This window comes from Heterocephalus glaber, unplaced genomic scaffold (genome assembly GCF_053883595.1).
Source record: "Heterocephalus glaber isolate CG9 unplaced genomic scaffold, H.glaber_assembly_v1.0 deba00001608, whole genome shotgun sequence".
NCBI classification, from domain to species: Eukaryota; Metazoa; Chordata; class Mammalia; order Rodentia; family Bathyergidae; genus Heterocephalus; species Heterocephalus glaber.
Window position 1 is genome coordinate 5,693,706 of NW_028258379.1, and position 25,714 is coordinate 5,719,419.

General features: G+C 53.5%; 1 protein-coding gene and 1 pseudogene across 2 annotated transcripts in view; both read right to left on the minus strand.

The window, feature by feature from the left end:
• Positions 1-25,714, minus strand: part of Sptb (spectrin beta, erythrocytic) — a 120,365-nt gene that overhangs the window by 6,816 nt on the left and 87,835 nt on the right. For both annotated transcript variants that reach the window (XM_087195271.1, XM_087195272.1), the window contains exons 19-32: positions 25,532-25,678; positions 24,072-24,335; positions 23,556-23,744; positions 23,002-23,091; positions 15,793-16,071; positions 15,099-15,229; positions 14,031-14,235; positions 13,392-13,766; positions 12,700-12,944; positions 11,054-11,192; positions 10,575-10,659; positions 9,788-9,984; positions 9,493-9,545; positions 9,049-9,118 (exon numbers count right to left, since the gene is read on the minus strand). In XM_087195271.1, coding sequence (XP_087051397.1) covers positions 9,049-9,118; positions 9,493-9,545; positions 9,788-9,984; positions 10,575-10,659; positions 11,054-11,192; positions 12,700-12,944; positions 13,392-13,766; positions 14,031-14,235; positions 15,099-15,229; positions 15,793-16,071; positions 23,002-23,091; positions 23,556-23,744; positions 24,072-24,335; positions 25,532-25,678 — 2,469 coding nt within the window. The remainder of the gene's footprint in view (positions 1-9,048; positions 9,119-9,492; positions 9,546-9,787; positions 9,985-10,574; positions 10,660-11,053; positions 11,193-12,699; positions 12,945-13,391; positions 13,767-14,030; positions 14,236-15,098; positions 15,230-15,792; positions 16,072-23,001; positions 23,092-23,555; positions 23,745-24,071; positions 24,336-25,531; positions 25,679-25,714) is intronic.
• Positions 19,882-21,626, minus strand: LOC106007733 (protein RUFY3 pseudogene; annotated as a pseudogene).

Consider the following 25,714-nt stretch of genomic DNA (forward strand, 5'->3'; position numbering starts at 1 on the left):
CTCCCTGCCCCAGCAACTGTGTGAGGCCTAGGAGATGGCTGGGGAGGAAAGCAGAGCAAAGGGCCAGGAAAGAGCCAGCTCCATTCTCTTCGTAGTGCATCCTCAAGGGCATGGGCCAAACCTGCAGGAGGAGAACGGAGGCAGGGGAAGATGTGCGCACCACCTCGGAGGTCAGACTGAAAAAACTGCATAAACTGATTTTTAAAGGTCTCACTAAGTTGCCCACATTGGCCTCAAACTCTTGAACCTCCTACCTTGGAAGGCCTCTCACATAGGAGGGATTACAGGGGCACACCCAGCACACCCAGCTGGGTAAACTTTAACAGTGGAAGTGACATAGCCTTGCCTGAAGTGGCATTAAGGAATGTGAGGGGACCTCGATAGAGAAGTCTGAAGGCAGTGGTGGGAAGAAAGGTAAGGCTGGTCATGTATGCACCTCATTGAACCAGGACACTTGGAAAATGCGTTATCGGGGTCCTGTCCTGGTAAGATCTCACGTACAGAAAGGGGAATGTGGCTGGAAAAGTTTAGAAACCACTAACCTAGTCTGATTTTTTTTTTGGTACCAGAGATCGAACTTGGGACCTTGCACTTTCGAGGCAGGTGCCGGAACCACTGAGCTAAATCCCCGGCCCTAGTCTGATATTTTCTATGTGTAATGAGAAAACTAATGCTCAGGGAGATCAAGCAACTTCTCAAAGTCACACATAGGTACAGGAGCTAGGTGTGGTGACATACACATGTAATCTCGGCACTCAGGAGGCTGAGACAGGAGGATTGCTTTGAGTTTGAGGCCAGTCTGGGTTAGATAGTGAGTTCAAGGCCAGCCTGAAGTAAAAGCCAGATCCTGTCTCAAAAAACAAACGGCAGGGCTGGGGACTTAGTCCCGTCGTCAGTGTGCTCTTCTTGTCATTTTTTTTTTTTTTTGGTACCGGGGATCAAACTCGGGACCTTGAGCTTGTGAGGAAGGCACCAGAACCACTGAGCTAAATCCCTGGTACATCTTGTCATTCTTTAGGACCCTTGAGGGTTGTGACTGGGCCACTTTCATCTCTATGTATCCTGCAGTGTGTGTGTGTGTGTGTGTGTGTGTGTGTGTGTGTGTGTGTGTGTGTGTGTTAGATGTCTGAACAGCCTGGCCTCCCTTCTCGGGTGTTGGCTCACACAGGCCTAGAGTGAAGCCCCCATGTGCATCTAGGGGAAATGACAGAATCCAGCAAGTCACCAAACCCTCCTGGTGCTGCCTTTACTTAGCAGTGTCTGAGCTGCTGGATTTCTTGAGATCCTTCACCCCACCCCACCCCACCACTGCCTCCCTCCCAGGGGCTTTGCAGAGCAGTGACTTTGTGATCAACATGTCAGATGCCCCCTGCCCGAAGGACAGGGTGTTAGGGGCTGAGAAATGCAGGCAGGCCTCAATCCTTTTCAATTAGGCACCACAGAGCACACAGGTGGGCCCTGCCAGGCAGCACAGAAACAGCCTGAGGCCTGAAAAGCTTGCAGGGGTATTTATGGGGTGGATCCCAACATGGTGAAGCAGAAGTCACTACACGGGGTAGAGGACACCAGGGCATGGGATGGAAGGCTCTGATGATTCATGCTGGACTTTCAGGAAGAGCTCATAAGTTTATAAAGAGAAGACTGTGAAGCCAGGTGTGGTGGTGTATGCAGGATGTAATCTCGGCATGCAGGAGGCTGAGGCAGGAAGATCAGAAATTTGAGATATAACAAAACCCTGTGTTACCACTCCCCTGACCCCACCTCAAAAAAGACTTTGAGGAAGACTATGCCTAGACATATATCCAGCTGGTCAAATCCTTTTCTGAAGCCACCCAGCTTTTAAAAAATTACTCTTCGGGGTCTGATATGAAGAGGGAAAGTTCACAAGACAGTGGAGAGCAGGTGGAGGGAGCACCTTGCTCCCTTGGGTAAATCTTGCACATGGCTGTGTGGAAGGCAGAGTGTGGGGTGCAGAGACCTTCATTTTGTAGTTCATAAGAGAAAAGGAGCTCTCCCAGGGGGTTCCACGTGGAGCCATACCTTTGGGAGGCCGATGCTGATAGAATCTGCAGTGGGGCCCTTGTAGGGAAGCAGGACTTGGCTGGGGTGGCCCATGACGGAGGGCACGGATGAAGTGAATTCGAGAAGAGAATCCAGAATTTTGGTGCTGGAAAGGGGCCTTAGGGTCTCTGATTCAGTCCCTCCTGTCACCCATGGGGAAACTGGGCTCCTGCCCAGGGACACTGGGACCTCAGAGCAGGTTAGTAGTAGAGCTACAGCAAGAAGCCATAGCTTCCACCTCCCTGTCCACACAAAGCCTTCACGCATGAAGGGTGCAGTGCAGGGCTGCTGGCTAGTGCTAGGGTTGCAGGGTGGTCAGGCATGGAGGGAGCCAAGCGGCTGGGCAGAGACCCACCCCTGCCCAGGCTCAAACCTGCTGACAAGTGAATGAGAAGCCAAGGTGTCGATGAACTAGTTCCTGCCTCTAGCAGGTGAGTCGTGACCCCAGCTCAACAGGGGGACCCAGGGTCAGATGGACAGATGGTGTGGGCAGAAGAGCCAGCCTTGCCCAGCCCCCAGGGAAATAAACTGAGGAGGAGAGAGGAAGAGGTGACAGTGCTCCTGCCTCTCCTGGAAGCATGCCACGGACTGAGTGGAGATCTGCTCTGCCCTCAGGCAGAGAATCTGTGGATAAGAGCGCCAGGAACCGGGGATGCTGCCGTGCACATGGCTGAGGGGTGGTTGCAGGAACATGCAGGTTCTGCCACCTGGCAGGGGCAGAGGAGATCTGAGCCCCTAACTGTCCTCTGTGCTCTAAGGTAGAAACTGGCTGCCACCCCATGTGCACTGCTGAGGGGTGCTCAGCATAGGACGTCGGCAGGGAGCTGGGACAACCTTCAGGAGGGGGCAATCCTGAGTGCTGGCAAGGAATCCAGACCATAAGCAGCCATGAGAACATGAGGGCAAGTGGCCAGGCTGGGACTGGAGTAAGGAGAGCACAGCCCGGCTGTCCAACTCAGGGCTCCCCAACTCAGGACAGCAGGGGGAGGCCTCAGAGCAGAGGGCGTGTGTGCCAGCTGCTGGGCGAGGTCAGACAGATGTCCTTGGCTGCTAGGGTTGAGGGACATCAGTGGTGGAAAGACCAGGAGAGCCCTGTCGGACCTCACAGGGTTGAGGTCAAACAGGGAGAGAGTCCAGGGGCTCCTAATGGGAAGTGGACGGCAGGTTGAGAATCTTCACAGAGACATATGAAGTCAAGCAGGAGTCATATGAGCTCTGCCTTGTTAGGAAACTGGCCTCAGTACAGGAAGCAGGCAGAGGCTTGAGGGTCCCCTCCACAGAGGACCTAGCCAGTCAGGGTGGGCAAATTTCTTCTCAGGACTAAGGATGTGTTTCCAGCATCAGCCAGCAGGTGGCACGAGTGACTGCACAGAACCAGCCAAAATAACTGGGCAGGGGCGCACAGGGCTTCTGGGAGGTTCTGGAGGTGCTCAGAAAACTCTAGACACTTTCACAAGCAAAGAAACATGAGCAACAGGGTCTTCTCTCTACATATAATGCTGATGAGCACCAGGTTGCCCCTCAGAGACAGGCAGCCTGACCTTAGCCATGCCATGAGTTTTGTGACACAAACCCAGCGCATGCATAGAGGGGTCTCTAGGATAAGGGTGTTCCAGGCAGGCTGACTTGGGAAGGACAGGCAGTGTTAGAGTCCACATAGAAGGTGTGTCCAACCCATAGCCCACTGGAGGGCTGCTGGCCCTCTTCTTTAAAAAGTGTTATAATAGGAGTGGGGATTTAGCTCAGTGGTTCCGCTGCCTGCCTCACAAGCACAAGGCCCCAAGTTCGATCCCTGGTACCAAAAAAAAAGTTATAATGCATGTTTAAATGGAAGTTTTGTTACTTATATATATTCACTATATTATATATTTTGTATATGGCCCAAGACAATTCCTCTTCATTTAAGACAGCCTAGGCAAGCTAGGTCTCTCCAACCTGTCAGCCGAAGCTTGGCCACACCTGGCAGAGGACACTTCTCTTAAAAAAGAGAAGGGCTGGGGAGCAAATGAAGGGACTTAAATGTCACCTCTAAGAGCCAGATGCATTACCTACATTCTCTCTTCCAGTCCTCACAGCCTTTCTGCAGGGCAGGGACAGTTGCTGCCCATTTTACAGATGAGGGGGTTGAGGTGGGGAGGCATAAGTCACGGCCACATGTCTAGTAAAGGAAGGTGGGGGATGAGGTCTGTCTGGTCCCAAACCTGGTGCTTTTCCTAACAAGTCCTGCTGAGGGCCAGTACTGTCACTCCAAAGGGAAGCACCTACCCGTTGGCTCACGGTCTAAATGAGATGTATCCAGCTTATGTAAAACACGTGGCTGACCTGGTTAAGCAGCATGACTGCATCAAGGCTGCACTGGAAGGGGCTGGACGGGGGAGGGCCTGAGGCCAGACCAGACCCACCATCAGATGCCCAGGCAGCCAACCGTGCTGGGTGATGGTGGGTGGGCATGGCCGGCCACTCTGGCTGCCGAGAACATTTCCCCTCCCCCAGCCTGTGCACTGAGTGAGGGGCTGTTCAGACGTCGGTGTGCAGAATCAGGGTTTGCTGAGTTGAAAGCAGCCAAAGAGATCAAGAGATGAAGAGGCGGTGACATAGGGCAGCAGAGACAAATGGCCACACAAGAAAGCAGAGCCTGTGCCAAACAGGAGGAAAGGGCCAGGGAGGACGGAAGCTGGGGGGACAGTGACAGCACCCCAGGTTACAAGCCAGGAGATGGTGAGGGGCTCTCACGAGAAATGGCGTGGGGGAGCAGAGCTGCTTAGTGCTGCAGCCTGAGGTTGTGTGAGCAATCCAAGGTGGCACCTGGGGCCTTGGGCAAGAGGACAGGTGGGGATGCAGAGCAGAAGGCCACCAGGTAGGTGGGTGAGGGTGAAGAGGAATGGCAGTTTGCAGGCTCCCGCAGACCGGGAGGAAGAAGACCAGGCCCCAGAGGGCAGGGAGGCAGGAGGTTGCCCCGAGAGCTGTGTCCACCATGCCCACCACGTGTGTGGTCTCCTTGGTCCTTGTCCTGGAGGAGCTGGTGGCTGCTCAATCTCTTGGTAACCTGTGTCCGGCCACTCAGCATTAGAAAGATCAGAGAGAATTAGATGTCAAGCCCTGCATACAGCTCAGCCACCCAATGTCCAGCTGTCCCTCTGAATCCATTTGTGAGATGCCTCCACTGTTTACTCACTCTCATTCTGAGCCCATCAGTATCTGAGCTGCTCTGAAACACAGCTTCAAAGAACAAATTTGGGAAGAATCTTTGAGGCAGGAAGATTGCATCTGACCAAAGCAGAGAGCTGGCCACACCCAGCAGCGGGCAAACAGCCAGAAAGATCCTCAAGCAGATTTCTCCAGGGAGCCAGCTGAGGTGCCAGACTACAGGCTGCCACACCCCTGCCACGCTGACTCAGGCATCCTGAGGAGGCAGGGACACGCCCAGTTGGGAGAACGCTGACGTCCTTTCTAGGCTGGGTCTGCCCATTAAGAACAAACACAGACTCTGCATTCGCTGCAAAATGTCTGAACAAGCTGCTCTTACCGGGGAGGGGAGGGCTGGGGAAGCTAGTTCGGGCAAGAAGAAACAGCTGCTGTCTCCACACCCACAGTGCTTCCCTCTGAGGACGTCAGAGCCCCACGCGGGCTGCTGACTAAAGCTCCCGCTGCTGCTCCCAGGGAGGCTGCTGTGGGTGGAGGTGGGGTGGCCGGGGAGCTTAGGGGCCGACAGTAGATACGGCCAGCCAGACCCTGCATGAAGAGGACCCCAGACTGCGGGCCCAGTGCTCACACAGCTTCCGGGACACTGCTCCCTACCTTCACAAGGGAAGCTTACTTCCCCAAAGCCAAACAAACCCAAAACCATGGCAAGGAGAGGCAAGGGACCTGGGAGCCCTGACTCTGTGTTCGGCCTCCCGAGACCTCTCCGGGGAAGCTGGCTTTGCAGCAGTCTCGGGAGTCCTGTGTCTGGGAGCTGCCCTTAGGAGACAGCTTTCCTGACCACACGCTGAGGGCTGATTATGAATGGCACCTGGGTGGCCTCGCGTCCCAGGAGCAGCCTGGACCTCAGCTTGGACTTGGAGGCTCACAGGGCATGCTTATCCCAGTGAAGGAGAATCCCTGTTATCACAGCCCCTGGGACATCACTGCTGTCATCACAGCAGCCCTGCAGGGCACATGCCTAGAGCAGGCACCTCTTCCCCCAAACCAGAAACAGGCATTGTGTGTAGGATGTGTGCAGGAAAGGCTGCGGCCTGGGGGGTCCTCGCTAGTGCCACAGAAACCCACCTCCCCTCCTGGGGAAAGCTTCTCACCACAGATGCTACACTGGGGAGTCTGAGGATTTGGGACACTCAGCAGGACCCTAAGCCCTTCCCAGGGCCACACACTCAGTTAAGGGGGAGGTGCATTAGGTGAGGGTGTCAGGGTAAGGACATCCCAGGCCAGGTATCCTTGTGCACTAGGCTCTGGGCAGATCTTCCTGCTTGCTGCTGCCCCAGGCACAGAGAAGCCACCAGGCCCCTTTCTAGGCACTACCGGTGGTAGCAGTAGATCCAACCTGGTCTCTTCTCAGACAGGGACAAAGGGAGGTGCCCCAGGCTCCTCTTCCCCCTCCTAGCCTCACACCAGCTGGTTCCGGGCAAACCATGCAGGTACCTTAGAGCTAAGATGACCAGAGGGCAGTGAGAAGCCACCTCCCTGGGGGTGAAACTCAGGCATCATCTAGAACCCTGCAGAAGTTCCCAGCAGAATGAGGGACCAGAAGCCTGATGCCCAGTGATACTTGCGTCCTCTGCCCGGTCTCCATGCACTTACCGGAAGGAGCGGACTGGCTTTTACCAGGCCCGCTCTGATGTGGAGAGGCTGCAGGTGAGGGAGGGCAGTGGCATCACACGAAGACGGCATGGCAGCTCAGTCACAGCGTGGACATGCGTGTGCATACACACGGGAAGGGGAGGATGGGGGTGGCCTTCCTGTGGTATGAGCTGTCCAGGTGGGGCAAGGGCGCCTGGGCCACTCCCATCCGTCCCCCCAGCAGGAAGCAACATGCACTATAAGAGGTTTACAAGAAGCGACATGGCGTGGATCTACCCTATGGGACACCGACACCAACTGTACACGCAGGACAGGCAGCAGAGCCACCGCACCCCGGGCCTGTCCCAGAGAGAAGGCACCGCAGCCAGCTGAGCCTGCTGGGACGAGCCAGGGTCCTGTAAAGGGGCAGTATGGGGCAGGCTGGAGGGGTGGAGCCTTCCCAAGAGAGGTGGGCTTTCCCAGACCGAATGGCTTCACCCTCTTTCTCAAGTCAAAGGCGAATGAGTGTTAGGTTCTCCCTCTGTGTTTCGCGGATCCTCATGAACACTCAGACTTGGAAAGGAGAAGCAGGGGAAATCTGTGTCCAGGAGGCCTTGGGCCTGGTGTTCATTTGATGCGCCATCTGGTTTCTTTCTGGTGCAGGGCACAGGCCAGTTTTCCCATCTGGCGGAGTGAGTGTCTGGCTCTCTGGGAAGTCTCAGATGTGGGCTCACTCCTCCCCAGACACACTCAGGTCCAAGCAGGTTTATTCCCCTCCGCCCTGACATTCAGCGGCTCTGATGCACACGTAATCACATTTGCACGAACGGACACAACACATGGTAAGTTGCTCAGGTGGCCGCGAAGGAGCCCACACACCAGGGACACCATGGCATGCAGACACACAGGGATCCAGGGCAGAAGCGCAGGTGGGGTCAGGAGGCGGGGACAGCCCCAGCTTGTGCCAGCAGTCCTTGTCAGCCCAGACTTCTCTGCCTCTGGCTGGGGCTGGCGCAGGGAAAAAGAAGCTGGGATGCAGTCTACCATGGACGGACAGGGATGATGGGAGCTTTGAGGGAACTTCTGGGAGAGGCCCACCAGTGCCCTCTGCTGGGCATGATGTGCTGGTGCAGCTTGAAGGGGGTGGCAGAGGGAGGGGTGTGTGTGTGACTCAGAGGGAGGGGAAGGCTAACATCTGAGCCTAACCGAGGCAGGGCTTGCTGTAGGTGCATTTTCTGGGCTGGTTTGTGTACCAGAAAGTTCCGCTGAGAACATTGATCTTTCTAAATTCCCACTCAGAGGTCAGGCACGCCCACCGGGGCACCTGGGGAGAGGGGTTATGTGAAGGATCTGTTCCCAGAGGCCCAGGGCCCCATGCACAGGGTCCATGCAGTGGGGAAGCCATGCAAGCTGCATGCTGACTCTTGGTCTCATCTCAGTCACTCCCCGGAGCATGGCCCTATCCGGGCCCACAGAAGGCCATTGGGGCCCTAAGGGAGTTTCAGGCAAGGTCCTGAAGCCATATGCCCAGGCCCTCCTCCACCTCCAGGCCTCTGGCTCACTCTCCTTTTCTACAAGTTGCGGGGCTGCCCCTGCTGCAGAAAGTCCTGGGGTTTCCTCTCACTCCCACAGGACCCAAGTGTGTTCTGGCTGCAGAACCAGCTCCAGGGCCAAAGCGACCCACAGCCAGGACAGTAGAAAGGGAGAGGGCTCTGCATAGGAGGAGACTACTCTGTCAGAAAGGGGGTGCTTGGGGCGATGCCGGGGGACGGGGCTGTGTTGGCTTGTGTCTACGTGTGACGGTGCCTGCTCACGTGCCTCTGTGCGTGGATGGAGGGGGCTGTGTCAAGGATGGACTTGGACGGGAAAGAGGACAGTGTACAAAAATGAGCCTGTCTGCCTGGAGAGCCTCCCCTGACATAGATGGCAGTGTGTTTATACAATAAAATTTATTAGACTAGATAAAACCAAACTAGTAGAGTCATGTCAGTGAGCTGGCATGTCAGTTTCTGCTGGATGGAAAGGAGGAGGGGAATTATTCTAAGAATTAAAAAGACCTAAGTGAAAAAGTAGACTGATTTGAAGGTGGCTCCGGGAGGGACTCGGCTGGGGCCCTGTCCTTGCCTTCTGCCCCGCCTCAGCCTAGTAGGGATGAGAGGGCTCGGGCAGCAGCGACTCCATAGAACCAGAGCAACCCGTCAGGAAACTGACCGGGGATGTTCTCTCGGTGGTGGTTGCACGGTAGGCCTCCCCTGCTGTCTCGCCTTCCTCCTCTTGAGGCCTGAGGAAGATACAGCCTCTCTTTAGCATTAGGCGGCTCCCTCCAAGGCCTGGCTTCCGCACGGGGAGTGTGCACAACAGCGCCTCCCATGTGAGGCAGCTGCAATCAAGGGCTCCCCAGGACAGAATCAGCGCTGCACCAAGGAATCGGGGTTAAAGGCAGTCACTGCTGGTCACCCTTTCCTCCCCCTGGGGCTGCACCATCCTCTGGCTTCCACCCCTGCTTTGACCTCCAGGTGCACTGACGAGGGGTCCAGCGGTGAGATATCAGATGTCTCATTCAGACCACCAGTTTCAGATCGAAAGCTATGTCCTCTTTTCCACTCATCCCCCTTCACTGTGAGCTCTGTGTCCTACCACACAGCAGCCACTCACCCCGGCTCCTCCGTGGGTCTCTCTGGGGACTGGTATTGTTCTTTAAGCTCAAGCTGATGGAGGAAAAGGCCAAAGGGTCAGGGCAGCCACAGCAGGGAGCTGTGCCCTCAAATGACCTCTCCCTAAGCACAAACCAGCCCACACTGGGGTTTGTCCCCCCAGCCCCCCTTCTGGCTTTGGCATTCAAAGGTCAGTACTTTCTCCACACTCCCACCCCAGCCTAGGTACCTCAGAGCAGCCTAGAGTTCTCCGCCTGGCACCCCGCTGCCCTCTCAAACCCCTGCCACCAGCTCACCGTGGTGGGTTTCTCCAGGGCAGCGAAGCGCTCTGCCCAGGTGGCTGTGGATTTCTCGAAAGCCTCATGCCTCCTGATCAGCTTCTCCACGCTGTCCACTGTGTGCCCGTAGTCCCTGCTGGCCAGGTAGGGCTCCTGGGCGATCAGCCACGCTTCAGCCACAGAGGCATCCCTCGAGAACTGGCACACCTCCAGCACTGCGGCAGGAACAAGCCACAGGGCCAGTGGCAAGGCAGGGCCATTAGCGCTCAATGGCCTGAGGTACCCGGGGCCAGCGACCAGGCAGGAGGCCCACACAGGTGACATCTGCTCAGCGGGTGACCTCCTGTCTAAGGCTACTCCACCGCACCCTGTGATCCAACCCTATCTCCATCAGCGGTCTATTCCTAAAACATTCACTGGAACAAACTGTTCTGAAAAAAAAATGCAGTGCTGGGATTCCAGGTGTGTTCCCACGCCTGGCTAAGAGAGAGGAGAGCGAGGTTTCCCTCACTGCCCTGGGCCTCCAGATGCTCAAGGGTGGAGCTTGCATCACACTCTGCAGAGCCAGTGTCCAGGAGGCACCAAAACCTCGCCCTGACCCCTTCCTAGTCACAGCATGAAGGGACCGTCTGGGCACAGCGCTTGGTGGGGCAGCTTCCGGAGCATGCCTGAGACCTCAGCCCAGAGCTGTGCAGAGGCGTGTCCCCCCCACCCTGGGGTCTTCTCCAGGCAGCCCCGCCCTCTTGCCCTCTCTGGGGGTGTGGGCTCCACCTCCCCAGGCTCCTGGGCCCCGAACTGCACTCACACATGCGGAGCCGGTCATTGCGGTCCTCCCACTTCTTGTCCATCTCTAGTCGCTTGGCCATCATCTGCTGCAGTTTCTCCCGGACCTGCAGGAAGGGAGGACAGCAGCTCAGGCCTTGCTAACCCTCCCCTCGGTCTGAGGCAGCGCACAGATCGCTGTGAAGAAGGGCAGGCTTGATCGCAGTCTTGGCCTCAAGTCTTGACCCTGCTTCTCTCCAGCTGTGCAGCTTTGGGCAAGTCCCTTACCTCTCTGTGACACCTATGTGTGGCTCACCTATGAAATGGGGTCACCAACTTCAAAGCAAGCACTCATGTGGGTGTCGGGGGTAGGTACGTATCTGCTCTCTAGTGAGGTAGGGATGGGCTTGTGCGGCTCTGATTCCTGGCTTGTGGGCAGCCCCGATGCTCCGTAGGTGAAAGATGAGCCCCTCAGAAGTTGCCAGGCAGCAAGAGCGAGGACAAGGACATGCAGGGGCTCACCTCATCCGAGGCCTGGTGCTGCCGCTGCAGCAGCGACTCCCCGAGCTCCAGGCAGGTGTTGAAGTTCTTGGCCCGGGTGTTGATCTCTGCCTTGATGCCCTGGTGATACTTCAAGAGCAGTTCCACCGATGAGACATCCCTGTGGGCAGGAGGACAAAGGCAGAGAATTAGGGAGTCACTGTGGCAGAGGGGACCCACCTGTCCTCAGGAGTCTGGCCCCACTGTCCCCTCTCTCTGGCCAGCCCGGGAGTTGTCTGCCTGCCCAGCCCCAGCAGGACCACTGATGACTTTGTGTCTTCCACCGGTCACTGGCCAAGCTGTGGGCAGGGGGTACAGGCATTCCAGAAGAAACCAGGTGTGATGGTTAAGCTAAATTGTCAACTTGATTGGCTTGGGAGCCACCTAGAGGATTAGTAAAAGCACACTTCTGGGAGTGTCAGAGGTGTGACCTTGGGGCCTATATCTGATCCCTGGCCACCATGAACTATGGGCTTTCTTCTGCCATGCCCTTCCGCCATGATGTTCCTGCCTTAGGGGCCAGTCAACCATGGACTGAAGTCCTTGAAACCATAAGCCATATTAAACTTCTTGAAGTTGTGGTTGGGTATTTTGTACCAGTGACAGGAAAGCTGACTAATACACCTGGGAATATTTTTCAGCAATAAAAAGGAATAAAATACCGATATATAATAAACACGGAACCCTGAAAGTAGGCTAAATGAAAGGATCCGTTTACATAAGACGATATATGACATGATTCCATTTATACGAAAAGTCCACCATAGGCAATCTAGAGAGACAAAAAGTAGAGCCGGGGCTGCCAGGGGTAAAGGGCACAGTGAGCGACTCTAATGGAGGTAGAATCTGTGGAGAGGGGAGTGAGGAAAATTTAAACTCAGACTGTGGTGATAGTTGTATAAATGGGAATATATAAAATCACTGAATGAGGGCCGGGGATTTAGCTCAGTGGTTTTGCCACCTGCTGCACAAGCGCAAGGACCCGAGTTCAATCCCCGGCACCAAAAAAAGAAAAAAAAAAAAAGAAAAATCACTGAATGATATACTTTAAGTAGGTGAAGTACAGTATGTGACTTATATTTCAATGAAGATGTTCAAGTTAAAAATAAAGCCATTGACAAGGCACCTGAGGGGCAGCAGGACAGAGATGGGTCACCAATAATTGCTGACACCGCCCGGGTGGAGAGCTGAGTCCTGAGAGGCTTTCGCTGCCATGTGCCTGACCCCATCTTTTGCGGACAATCAGCTCTGTCCTGAGTTTCAGGGGGAGCCCCCACGTCCCAGCCCTGGGGGAGAATGACCAGTCTTGGACCTGCCCAGCTGCGGATGTATGACACTTGTTTCATGGACACGGGTTATTACCCTCAGGCATTTGTTTCATTACCAAATTCTCATGGAAGAATCTGGTGACATGTCTTTCTCCACTTACTCTGAAATAGTTGGTCCTCCCAGTTGAAGCTGAGCAACTCCATTTCTTCCAGGACCCAGCTGAGGCCTCGGGTACCCCTCAGGGACTGCCATGCACCCAACAGTCCAGGACTGTCCCCCTGGGAGGAGCCCTGGTGCAGCCCCTGCTCTGCCAGCCTCATGAGGCATGGCTTGGGGCCGTCTTGAGGATGCTCCCTCACCTGGGCTTCTCCTGGGTCTCGATCTGCCGGATGATGCTCTCCATCCAGGAGAGGAGGTCGCGGACCATGCTGAAGAAGCGGAATTTGTCTGCTGTGTCCACTAGCTGTGTCCGGCGCCCGGCACAGGCATCGAGCAGCACCTGCCAGGCAGCAGACACCTCCTGCTCCTTGCTCTGGATGGCATCTGCCTTCTCCCCGGCATATGCCGTCTGCAAGCGTGTGGCCACATCCTGGAACTGCTGTACCTGTATAGTCAGGCAAAACCAGACATTGTTCTGGACAGAGGGCTCCCGGGCCTGGACTGGAAGGGAGGGTCTCTGCCTCCATCCAGCAGGGAGGTCTCCTGTAGAAGTCTCCCTTCTTTGGTGCCTTTGCCTACCCAATGCACCCCTGAACTTCGGTGAGAGTTGGAAGTGGGAGGGGCTCTGTACCCTTTGACTGCCTCAGAAGTAACAGTAAGAGAGTAACTATGAGCCAGCACCGTTCTACATAGTTCACATCTATTAATTCTCTTCATCTTACACAGCAACCCATGAAAGAGGTACTGAGGGTCCCTGCTCTCTGCTCGGAGCTGTTGGTTCTCTAAGAAAGAGAGACCTTCTGGTGCCCTTTCTAGAGTTTTCCCTCTAAGAGCCCCATGGGGCCCTGACACCCTGGGGTGGAGGGAAGGGGTTAGTGACCCCTGAGGGCACCTGAACGCCCAGCAGATGGAGCTCCCGCTCGAAGGCCGTGTGCACACGGTGGAAGGACTCGGCCGTGCTGGCATCTAGCCCCACGTCCTCAGGCAGCTCCCGGTGCTTCTCGTCGATGAGGCCTAGGATCTCGGCACCCGTGTAGAAGTAGCGGTGTAGGTCGTAGGAGGCTGCCAGCAGCTGCATGCGTGTGTCGATGAGCTCCAGCAGGTCCGCCCACATGTCGTTCAGCCCATCCTTCCACTCGGCGATGGTGGCCGCCTCGCTGTGGCCAGCATCGATGAGCCGCTCGATGATGGCATTCACGTTGTCCACCCGCTCCTGCCCGATGGCCCCAGTCTCCCGGGCAAAGTCTCGGAACTTATCTCTGAGCATCTGGAGGTGAGGCACACAGAATTAGGGTCAGCAGAGCTCTGGAGCAGGTGGACATCATTATGCTCTAAGCTGTGCACTTTCCCTCGACCACCACAACTGCCTGGCCTGGACCTCACACCTCCCCCAGGTAGCCTGCACCTGCTGGCCACACCTGGCCCAGTGTGACTGTGTCTCTGACCCATGCAGGGCAGTGCATGGGTCAGGAAGGCTGTCTGTCTGCTGTGTTAATGGGGGGCAAAGAAAATGGGGGCTACGGCTACTTACAGTCACATGGTCAAAGTCCTGGCCCATCTCCTGGTCAGAAGCCACCTTCTCCTTTTCTATGATCCACTGTTCCAGGTCATCAGCCTCCCTCTTCAGCTGGAACAGGTGATACATGTTCTCCAGCTTGCGCCTGCGTTCTTCGGCCATGTCCTTCAGCCCCGCATACTGCTTGTCCACCTGGCCCTGATGTCTGATAATCTGCTCTCTGGAATTCAACCAAGAAATCCCTTAAAGATGGCGACTGGAAACCCACAGCAGGCAGCTCTGAGGAGTGAGCTGAGGCCCTGGGACCCTGGCAGGAGCATGTGGGGGTGTGAAGCCAGTGACCTTTCCCAGGGAAGAGTCGGGAAGTAAAGGGATGAGCCCTGAGGTCATGATGCCGCCAGGCTCTGTGGGACTGTGTCCTGGAGTTCTGTCCTCATGTGGGAGGAGCAGGGCTCCTTCCTCGAAGTCAAGTGCACAAGGGGAACTTCTCCCTCTCTTTCCCAGGAGCCTTGTACGGCAGAGCTCTGAGCAGGGCCCCAGCAGCAGCCCTGCTTAGCTCTTCAGGGAGAGACAGACAGGGGCTCAGTCCTTGGGGCTGCCCGGGGCACATGCTGGGGGTGCTGCTGAGGACCTGCAGCAATGGGTGCCCTAAAGGCAGCTGAAAGCAGGGCCCTGACTCAGGCAGCCTGAAGAGTCTGGCCAGTGGGTTTCCCAAAATCCAGGCAACTCAGTTCAGATAGTATTGCTTTTCTACCTTCACTCCTGCCTCAGGATTTTGCTGAGTCCCTGTGAGGTGCTTCAGGACCTCACAGGTCACAAAAGAAAAGCACACTTAGTCTTCTGTGTTTCTCAGCATATTCTAATTCTTCAAAAGATGGAGCTCTCAGTTCACCAAGAGGGTAGTTTGACTATCCCATTCTCTGATCATTTTGTAAACCCGGCCTTGGGTGGCTCATTCAGGTGAACCTCATTCAGGTTCCTCCCACAAAACCAAGGCATAAGATGGAGCTGGGCCAATCTGAAGGTAGCTTGGGGCCCTGGCCTGATGCCCATGACCTGCAAGTCCCCCCAGAGCACACGCACCCCTCAGGGTGGCCGACAGCCAGCAGGCTCTGGGCCCGCCCAGCCAGCTGCTTGATGTTCCTCCCATACTCCTCCACTGTGCGCTGCAGCCGCAGGTGCCGTTTCAGCAACACAATGGCGCCCTCTTCATCCTAGGAGGAGCAGGTGGTTAGCGCCAGAGCCCGGCAGGGCCATGTTCCCTGCCTGGGCAAGGTCCAGACCAGCTCCTGGAGGTCCGAGGTGGGCAGGACAACCACACACCCTCCCTTCCTACTGCTCCGAGTCCCAGCACTACCCAGACCCTACTTCCCTCTCTCCCCTCCCCCAGGTCTTAGCTGCTATCTGCCTTCCTTCCGGGCCCATCGCCAGCTTCTGTCCCCATGAAAACTTCCTGGGTCATTCCAGCTCTGACAGCCCTGACTTCCTCCTCTCACCCCATCCAGCAGCAACCCCATCGGTACCAAATCTATGGCCAAAGAGTGAACAGCCCTGGGTCGGGGCATGTCTGTGTGCGAGTGGGGACTGTGGCTGTGGAATGTGCACTGTAGGGGCATTGTCAACGGGAGGGGTGTCCACGAAGGGACACTGGGGGGCAGCAGAGATCCTGCGGGTTCACTGCACACCCTCACCCTGTCCTTGTATGCTGGGACTTCAAGGCTGCCCCCGCCTGCCCGCCCCAGCACCCCGGCCCGCAGCCCCCACCCACCCAGCAGACCTGAGGGGCCTCGTCGGAGAAGATGTAGAGCTCCTGCTCACTGATCCAGGCTTCAGCCTCATCCGCATCCAGGTAGTACTGCTGTGCCTCGTGGGCGTCCCGCAGGCGCTGCCCCCGCCCCACTGCTGCCTGCCGCAGCGTGTCCCAGGAGGCCTGCAGGTGTCCCAGGCGTGCCTCGATGTCCTGCAGGTCTGTCTCAGCCGCCACCACCAACTGCTCCCCTCGCTGCAGCACATTGTCCACCCGCGGTGCATGGCCCTGGACCTCATTCTGCAGTGTCTGCAATGAGAAGCAAGGGCTCAGGGCAGGGCCTTCTGACCCGGGAGGCTGGGTCTGCTGCCATGACCCAGGTCTCACCCCTCATCCCCCTCTCTTCCTCCTGCTGGAGCAGATCAGGTGATGAATAGAACCTGCCAGGACCTCTTGGCGGCAGGATGCTAAGCCACCCCTCCTTCTGCCCTCATGAAGCCTGGAGAAGCACTGGACACTGGCACGTGGCAGCAGAGGAGCCTGCTGGCAGCGAGTGGCTGGGCTGGGACCTGAACACAGCCCTCCCTGACTCCATGGCCTGGGCCCTACACTTGTCCCTATTTTTTCTGTGTCAGCAGAGCTTGATCACTTAGGTGCATGTATTGGATGGAAGAAAAACCATTTCTGATGACCATCCAGTATTTTATTTAGCAGCTTTTGCTCAAGATAAAAGAACAGTGACATCTGCCTCTTTTGTAGCATTTTGGGCTTTGTTTTTCTCCACTTCAAATTCCCAAATCTTTTGTGAACTGTGTGAGCCTTTGGTCACCAAAAACGGCCTTTTTCTCCCACTCCGGTGACCAGATCATGTCTTTCTTCAGGAGGCCCTGACACACAGCCAGGATCCGCTCTGGGTCCTCAAGGCCAGGGCTGGCTGCTGCTTACACGTGGGCTTTTGGGCACCTTACACTTCACTTCATTCCTGATGACCATTTCCCCAGAGCCTTAAAGACCACCTGAAAGGCAGCAGCAAGAGCAAGCTGCATGGGCAGAGCAGTGGCCGCCAGCACTTGCAATACATGAGAGGAGCGATGTCCACGAGGCCCTACCTGAAACGTACATCTGCACTTTCCACTGGGGATCCTGACTTGGACAATTTCCCATGGTCTCTGACCGGGTTCACACAGCCCGTGCTACCAGCTCTACTGCCATTTGCTCTCCCCAAGATCCTACGACCTCTGCATGCTGCTCGCAAAGGTATATCTCTTTCCCTTCTGAAGCCTTTTCCAGTCTCCTATGGAGGGTGTTTATCTATGATGTCTTCTCTGTCTTTATTTATCCAACACATATTTTTTAAGGTCTTGCCTATATGCCAGGTGCTGTTCTAGGTGCCAGGGCGAAATGGAAATGAGATGAATAAAAACCCCTGTTCTCATAAAGCTTATTGTCTTTTGTTTTTGTTTTTGTTTTTTGGTACAGGGGATCAAATTCTGGACCTTGTGCTTTTGTGGCATGAGGCGGAACCACTGAGCTAAATCCCCGGCCCTAAAGCTTATTGTTAAGTAGATGAAATCGATGGTAAACATGTAAATAAACAAAGACTATACCTTCCTGCCTGGGTGCTACAAGGAAAATTCAACAGTGGGGTGAAGGATGTCTGCTGAGGTGTGGTGGTGGCTACTTCAGCAAGGGAGCTCAGGAAGGGCCTGAGGAGATGACATTGGACTGAGACATGAATGACAAGAGAGAGGCAACCTCACAAACACCTTGGGTGAGTGCTCCTAGCATACAAGAAGAGCAAGTGCAAAGGCTCCAGAGTGGAAATGAGCCCAGGCTGTCAGAAGCCAGAGAAAGGGGCACAAGGACAGGAAGAGAAGAGCTAATGAGGAAAGGTAAAAGAGGAAAGAGATGTGGGTTAAACCCTAAAATCCATATGGAACCAGAAGAGAGCCAGAATAACAAAAGCAACCCCGGGTAACAAGAGCAAAGTGGGAGGCATTGAAATCCCAGTTTTGAACTTATATCACAAAACCATAGTGATGAAAAACAGCATGATCCTGACACAGAAACAGACATGTGGATCAACAGAACAGGACAGAGGATGCAGAAACACCAGGCACATTCAGCTGTTTGATTTTTTACACAGAAACATACCCTAGAGGAAAGACAGCCTCTTTAATAAATGGTGCCAGGGAAACTGGCTATCCACATGCAGGAGATTGAATCTAGACCCACATCTCTCACCGTGTACTAAATTAACATCAAAATGGATCAAGATTTAAATATTAAAACAGAAACTATCTACTAGAAGATAAAATAAGTAAAACTCTTGGAGACACAGGCATAGGCAAGGATTTTCAGAACAGAGCTCCAAAGGCACAAGAAATAATACCAAGAATCAACAAATGGGATCATATGAAATTAAAAAGCTTCTGCACAGCAAAGGAAACAACCAACAGAGTGAAGACCATCTACAGAATGGGAAAATTTTTGCCATCTATCCCTCAGACAGAAGACTAATATCTAGAATATATAAAGAACCTCAAATAAAAAGACTCAATCAAAAGATGGACAACTGAAATGAATAGACATTTCTCAAAGGAAGTACTAATGGCAGATAAGTACATAAAAAAGATATTCACCATCACTGGCCATCAGAGAAAAGCAAATGAAAACAAACTGAGATTTCAACTTACCTCAGAAAGAATACTTATTATTATGGCGTGTGCTCAGATATCCTCCCAAAGCCTCAAGCTTTTTCTAGGTGGCTGACTCTAGAGTACGTGATTGATTCATGGTGGGGCTAGGGCCGAGGGCACTGGGATTAAGGGCGTGAGTGCTACCTGCCCTAAGTAGTCTGAATAAGATAAAAGGGGCAGAAAGATGCTGTTAAGGTCCCTCTTGTTGCCTTTGCTGCCTTGTGCACACCATGTTGTTTCTCCTATTCAATGCCTGTTTGCCATCCCTGCCTTGGAGCCAGCCGACTATGGACTGAAACCTCTACAAACTATAAGCAAATAAACCCTTTTCCCTTCAACTTTAGGTGTCAGGTATTTTGTCTCAGCAATGGGAGAAAAGTAAACACAGCTATTATCAAGGAATCAAGAAATCAAATAATAACAAACGCTGATGAGGCTGCGTTGGGGGGACACAGCCTTCTACCTCGCTGGTGGGAAGGCAAACTGGTAACACCACTATAGAAATCAACATGGGGATTGCCCAAGAAACTAAAACTCCAAATTCCCCAAGAAAGGAAAACTATAAATTCCACTGGATTCAGCTATTCTCCTTCTAGGTATCTTCTCCAAAGAGTTACAGACATCACACTGAAGCAAGGAGACAGGGGAAGTTAGGCAGATAGGGTGCAGGTCTTGAATAATTAACCTAAAGTAAACTAAAAGTCAGGGCTTAAGTCAGTGAACATGCCAGAGGGCCTGAATAACTATCAGGGCCGAATGGAATGCAGGGGACAAAGAAAGAGCAGGTCCCTAACCAAATGGGAGAAGCCCTGGAGGAAGTGACTTGTGAAGGAAGCAGCTTGCATCTGGGACATCAGAGGCTACCTGCACCATGAGAGTCCTGCTTCTGTCCTGTTCACCCCTACCAAAGACTGTCATGCCTCTGGACTTAAACATCTACAGCAGTAGTGCCAAACCTATGGCATGCATGCTCAGTGCGCTATCTGTATTATAGGAAGCTCTAAAAGATTCCCCAGCACTGATCTACAGTGTCTGCCTTAGCGGAACTCCTCTACAACTCTCAGGGAGCTTTTCCTTTATTCTTTCTAATAATTACACATTTGGTCATTCCTGCTGCTTGGTGCTTGCTGTTTTGTTGGCATCAATCTTCCTTGTCCCAAAGCAAGAGCCTGAGAGCAAGAGGGAGCTGCTTACAATCTTGCAGTGATACATGCATACTTGTGTGTTTGTTTCTGTTTTCGGTACCGGGGATGGAGCTCAGGACCTTGCGCTGGCGAGGCAGGTGCCGGAACCACTGAGCTAACCGCCCCCCCGCCCCCCGCCCATGCATACCCGTGTTAATTGCAACACAATTCATAATAGCTAAATCTTGGAAGTGGGCTATATGCCCATCGACTGATGAATGGACAAAGAAAATGTATTTACATACAATGGAGTTTTACTTTTCCATAAAGAAAGATAAACTTGAGTAATATGCAGGAAAACAGATGCATCTTGAGACCATATTAAGTGAAATAAATCAGACACAAGAGCTTAAATATCACATGGTTTTTCTTCTAGGAGAAACTCAGAATATAAATAAAGAGCAAAATAAAAGCTAGATAACAGGAAGTAGGGAGATTGCTTTTGTTCAAATGGGAAGAAGATCAGGAGCTGGGAAGAGTGGGGAGGGGAGAGAAAGGGGATCAAAAAGGAACAAAGATGTGTTGTGTGTATATGCCACCTCCCCACAAAAAACAGAAACATTGTATAATGCAAACGTGTACTAATAAAAATTAAACCTAAAAAAAGGGGGAGCTGTGGTTTAGAGGTAGGTAGGTGGCTCCTCCACTTCCAGCTGCAGACTGTTGATCTTGTCCCCAAAGTCCTGTTTGAAGAGCCAGTTGTCCAACTCCGCAGACTGGCAGCCTTGCTCAGCCTGGCACAATCTTTGTTCCAGTTGTTTAATGGTAGCAGCCATCTGATTAGTCTTCTCTTCCAAACAACTGTTTAGTTCACTTTTCTGTTTTACTCCTAAGTCTGAACTCTGTAACTTAAAGGCCAGTTCGTGCTTGAGGACCCTGAGGTTGTCCAGCTGCTGCTTCAGAGATACCAGTGCCTCTTGCTTCTTGCAAAGGTCTTTCTCCAAGCATCTTCATGGCCAGCTCCATCTCCTGCCGTATGCCGATCTGGAGTTCCAGCTCCCTCTCCACATCCAATCGTAACTGTGTCTCCTCCTTTAAATGTTTTCTTGCTTCACTCAGTGCTTGCCCATCAGCAGTTCTGTCTTGCTTAGGATCCTTCTGATTGGATTCCAATATGTAGGTGCTTTCTTCTTTAACTCGTTCCATTTCTTCTTGCAAGGCAATAATCCTGTTGTTTGCAACTGCAAGCTCCTCCGTCAGTTTAGGGTTGGATTTTTCTAATGCATCTACTTTTGCCTGAAGGTTATTTACTGTAGCATTCTGAAGTCTGTTGAGTTCTTCCACATAGTTCTTCTGGTCCAGAACTGCAGTAATCTGACCATCCCCTTCACCACCTTTACTGCTGTTCCTATCCTTGAGATACATGGAAAAGTTGGTAACTCCAACCTGAGAGTCAAGATCTTCTCCTTTCATACAGAAATTAGCATCAATGACATTCAGCCCCACAAACAGGCCTGCAGTTATAGCTCCTTCTTCCTCCATCATGAGAGCAATTTGGTTCATAGAGCTCACTGAGAAGTTCCTTTTTATTGATCAGAGCTTTCATATATTCTGAAAGTTTCTTTTGCATTAATGCCAAATGAAGCCAGGCTCTTCCTCAAGGCAGTGGTTCTTCACTGAATAATCCGCTGCAAAAACAGCCACTCCGAGAGACACCTTCCCAGAGATCCTAACTGATCTGAGGTGAGAGATGGCATCTGTGATGGAAAAGCTCCCCAGGTGATTTTAATGTGCAGCCAAGTGTGAGAACCAGTCCTGCGGCAACTTGCAGGATTTGTTCTGATTGCAGTGGGAGCCAACTGAGCTGTGGTCCTCAAAGCAGAGGCCCAGTCAGCAGCATCAGAATCATCCAGGTTCTAGGAGCTTGTTGTGGGAGATGCTGATTACCAGGCCCCACCCCAGATCTGACTGGGCAGTGGATCTGGGCTGGAGCCTGGTCATCTGTGTTTAACAAGCCCTCTGAGTGAATGCACACTGACATTAGAGCCACCTCGATGGATGGTTTTCAGGAGGAAATGCAACTAGATTTACACTGTAGCCAGGCTAGTCTAAAATAGTCTGCTACAGTAGCTGCGCTCTCCTTAGAGGTTATTTTTCCTTCTTGGTTAGCAGAACCGCATCATCCATATTTGACTTGCTCTTTTCCCAAAATAGCAGCTGCTGGCCAGGGGAACTGGAAACCTTTGAGCACTAGTACTGAGGCTTGACAGAATCACAAGTCTCTAGGGCCAGGAAGACAGGAGCTGGCTCATTTTACAATTGAGACAACTGAGGCCCCCAGGGCACTGTCTCCCACCACCTCTGCAGGTTGTGGCCTTAACTAATCCCAAATCTTAACATCTTCTAGTCCAGGTCTCTGCAAGTGGCTGCTGGAGCCTGGTCGTGTTAACTGGAAGCACAGAGCCCAAGGGAGCTTTGAAGAAACCACTTTGAGTCTGGTGCAGGCCTTTGCCAGTTGCTGGGCTCTGAGAGTCCTTCGAGCAGGGGACTGACTGCTGCAGCCACTCCAGAGGGAGGGAGTGCTGTGTGCCATGGAGTTGCAATTCCTTTTCTTTCTGACACAGCACCCTGGGACACACTGCTCTGCTCTGGGTCGAAGTTCCCAGACTCTCCTTGTTGACCCAGAGAGTTGATGGGGCAGGGTGAGGGACTCTGTGCCCAGAAGAAATGCCTGGGGTCAGCTCCCGGCCAGGCACGAAGCCAATGTGGCCCCACACAGCTGGCTTCCTTAAGGATTCAGGCTCCCTTCACAGCCCTGGCAGAGCAAGTGTCTGGCATCTGCTTATCCCAGGATTCAGACCAGGGCCTTAGCTGCTCCCAATCTGGCCTGAGATTGCTGAACATAGGTGATGTTTCTCCTAGGGCTCAGAGTCCATGTTCAGTGGCTTTCTAATGATGTTTGAGCCCCGTGATACCATCACATGGCCAAAGGAAGGGGGTCTGTGTACCCTGAGGTCACCACACATGCCAAGCTCAGCCCTGGAAGAGGGGCAAGGCAGTGGGAGAGAAAGCAGGAATGACTGGCATCCTCTTGGGGAGGCCACTGAATCCAGGTTGATGGAAGCACCTTAAGCCAGGCCAGGGCCTCCTGTGTCCTGCACTCACCGGAACCTGGGGGAGTCTGAATGGCCCCAAGTCCCAAGTACTACAATTCCACCCTCCTCTGTGATCCTCCCAGAATCCTCTCTGAAATCACCAAAGCTTCCCCTTCTGCAATGGGACTTCAAATACAGTTTGGGGACTCCAAAGGTTCCCACAGGAGCAACAGTTTGCTGTTACTGGCCTTCCACAGAGCAAGGCTGCGATGGATCCCCAGGGGCCAGGCAAGGGGGCTGGGGAGGTGACACAGGACTCACCTGGTTCTTCTTCATGAACAGCTGAACGGTCTGCAGGTTAGTGCCATAGTCATCGGACTGGGCCAGTGGCAGCCTCTCCTCCACCCAGAGCTACAGAGACCAGGAGACAGGGGACAGCTGGTGATAATCATGGCCACCCTTTCCTGAGCACCACAAAGAACCAGACAGAAGGCTGCTGGCAGTGTCTCCCTGCTCCCCCCCAGTGCCCCATTTTACAGCTGGGGACATTGTGATATTTTGAACTGAGGTTCCAAACAACCTGCTCCTGCTCTCAGGATGGGAAAGCAGCACAGTAACATAGATGAACCCAAAGTCCGTCTGACCCCCAAATCCATGCTTAACATTATCAATACGAGCAAGTGCTCAGTGAATTGCCATTCAAAAAAAGCACTGGGTTTGCTCCTCTCTTTAATGCAATCATCACAGCGACCTCAGGAGATAAGGGGTGAGATGACCAGTCACCCACAGCCCAGAACTGTTCTGGACAGCAGCCGGCTACCCTGATGGCAGCTGGCAACTCGGCCCTGGGGGTGGAGAGGCTGCAGCCCACGCACCGTCTCATCCTCTAAGTCCCGGCTGATCTGCAGCTTGGCTCTGGATAATTCTAGCTGCTTCTTCCTCCTCCCCAGTGGTTCCAGAAGGTCCAGGAACCGCTTCTCGACACTCAGGTCTGCATCTTCTCCCAACGAGGTAAACAGCTCCTCCAGCTCTTCCTTACGCACATTCACTTGGTCCTCCACTCGCTGGGACACAAGGGGACAGCGTCAGCACTGGCTCTGGCACCTGGGCAGCCCTCCTGGCTCTCCAGCCACCTGCCTCCGCCCATCCTCTAAGGCCCAATTGAGCTCAGCCTCCTCCTCTCAGTACCTATCCTGTATTTCCCAGGCACTTCACACCATCCTTGCCTGCCCACTGCAAAAGGAGGAGGAAAAGGATTATGAACCAGAGACATTTCTGCATAATAACACAACTGCAGCTAAGAGAAATAACAGCGTTTCCTTTAGGCCTTCAGGTTTGTGCCCCCAAGATCCCTGCTGGTCTAATACTGAATGTACAATCTGCTCACATGCCTTCAACTTAGCTAACATCCGGTTGACACTGGTCAGGTCCTTGCCCAGGTCATCTGATCGCAGTTGGTCTTCCATGGCGCTGATCCATTTGTTGAGGTCAGCTTCAGTCTGTGAGCGCAGGTCAGAGCTCCTGGCCTTGGAGAGTTCTTGGGTCATCTTCTTGGTTGTGTCCTGCAGCTCATCCCAGAGCCGGTGCAAGGCTTCTAGCCTCTCAGACACCTTTTGCTTGAACCAGGGCTTCTCCTCCATCAGCTGCTTCCCTTCCTATGGAAGAAGGAGTAGAGGTCACTCTCAGAAGCCTTGGAGAAGCCCAACTTCAGGTGAAGGCTATTTGAGGGGAGGCCAGTAAAGCAAACAACTGCATAGAACTTGGGTACTGCTCCACCAAAATACTCTGCACCCCTGGAATTATCTGCAGGGAGAGCAGCATTGCAGGCAAATGACTCAGGGAGACCACAGGATGGGGGGAGGCTGCAGGGAGCAGTCTGCTGGTACTGAAAAACCAAAGATTCAAGGTCTATCCAGGTGCTAGAAGCATGGAGGCCTCCCTGTGAGCTCAGGTTGTGCACTAGCCTTGGGGATCTCTTTATCGGCACAGCACGCCTTATCTGGGTGTCACCTAGGTAAATGTATTGCTTCAGGGTGTGTACAGTGCGATAGGCCTTCGGCCTAGGAATGTACAGTATTAACAGCAGCCAATGTGTACTGAGGGCCTCACCACTGCCAAGTGCTTCATCTGTCTCCAAGCATTCAGCACTCATAACTCCACGGGGTCAGCGCTATTATTCTCCTCATTTTAGGAGAGGAAGAAGCCAAGCCCCAGGAAGGCTGAGCAGTCAGTCTGGCTCGAGGCTGCACCCTCACCCATTATGCGGCTTGGTCTCCTGTGTCCCCTGGGCCTACTTCTTCCCGGACAGCCACAGCAGGGAGAGTAAAGGGATTCGATTCCCAGATCCTCTAACATCAGCCACCGGGCAGGCCCACTAGAGAGGGTACAGGTACTCTGTGTCCCCATCTTTGTGGGTGGTGAAGGACTGACTGCTCCCTGGTGGTTTTGCCCCTCCAAACAAGGAGGGTAAATGGCTCTGCTGGACCACTCTGGTCACCTCATGTGTTTCCCTGGCCCTGGACAGGACAGTGCTGGAGCCCTGGTAAGGACAAAGGAGGCAAACAGAAATAACTGCTATCTTGGCACTGGATCTAGTTGGGGTGTCCCCAGTGTCCTGACACTGTCCTGACACTGTTCTGTCCTGACAGAAGAGGCACAGTTTTGCAGTCAGGCTTAAAACAAGATTAGCTGTATTGGGAGCTCTGAAGTCTTAATGATTTAGAGAAGTTTTTTCACTGCCAGGTTCTACAGTGCCCAGCAAGTTTGGGTACAGTGTCCATGCCAAGGGAGAAGCCCCAGTCACAGACTGTTCTCAGCAGCAGGCCCAGCAGTCCCGACCCAAGCCACTCACTGCATCAATGTTCTCGAGCCACCCTTGGTGTGAAGCCAGCTCGGCCAGAAACGCCTGGTGCTTCAGCCATTTGTTGTGAAGGTTGCGTGTTTCATCATAGGAGACATCCAGAGACGTCAGCAGCTTGTCATTGATCCAGAGAGTGAGCTGTGGGCAGAAAGGGTGAGCTTGATGGTGCCTGAT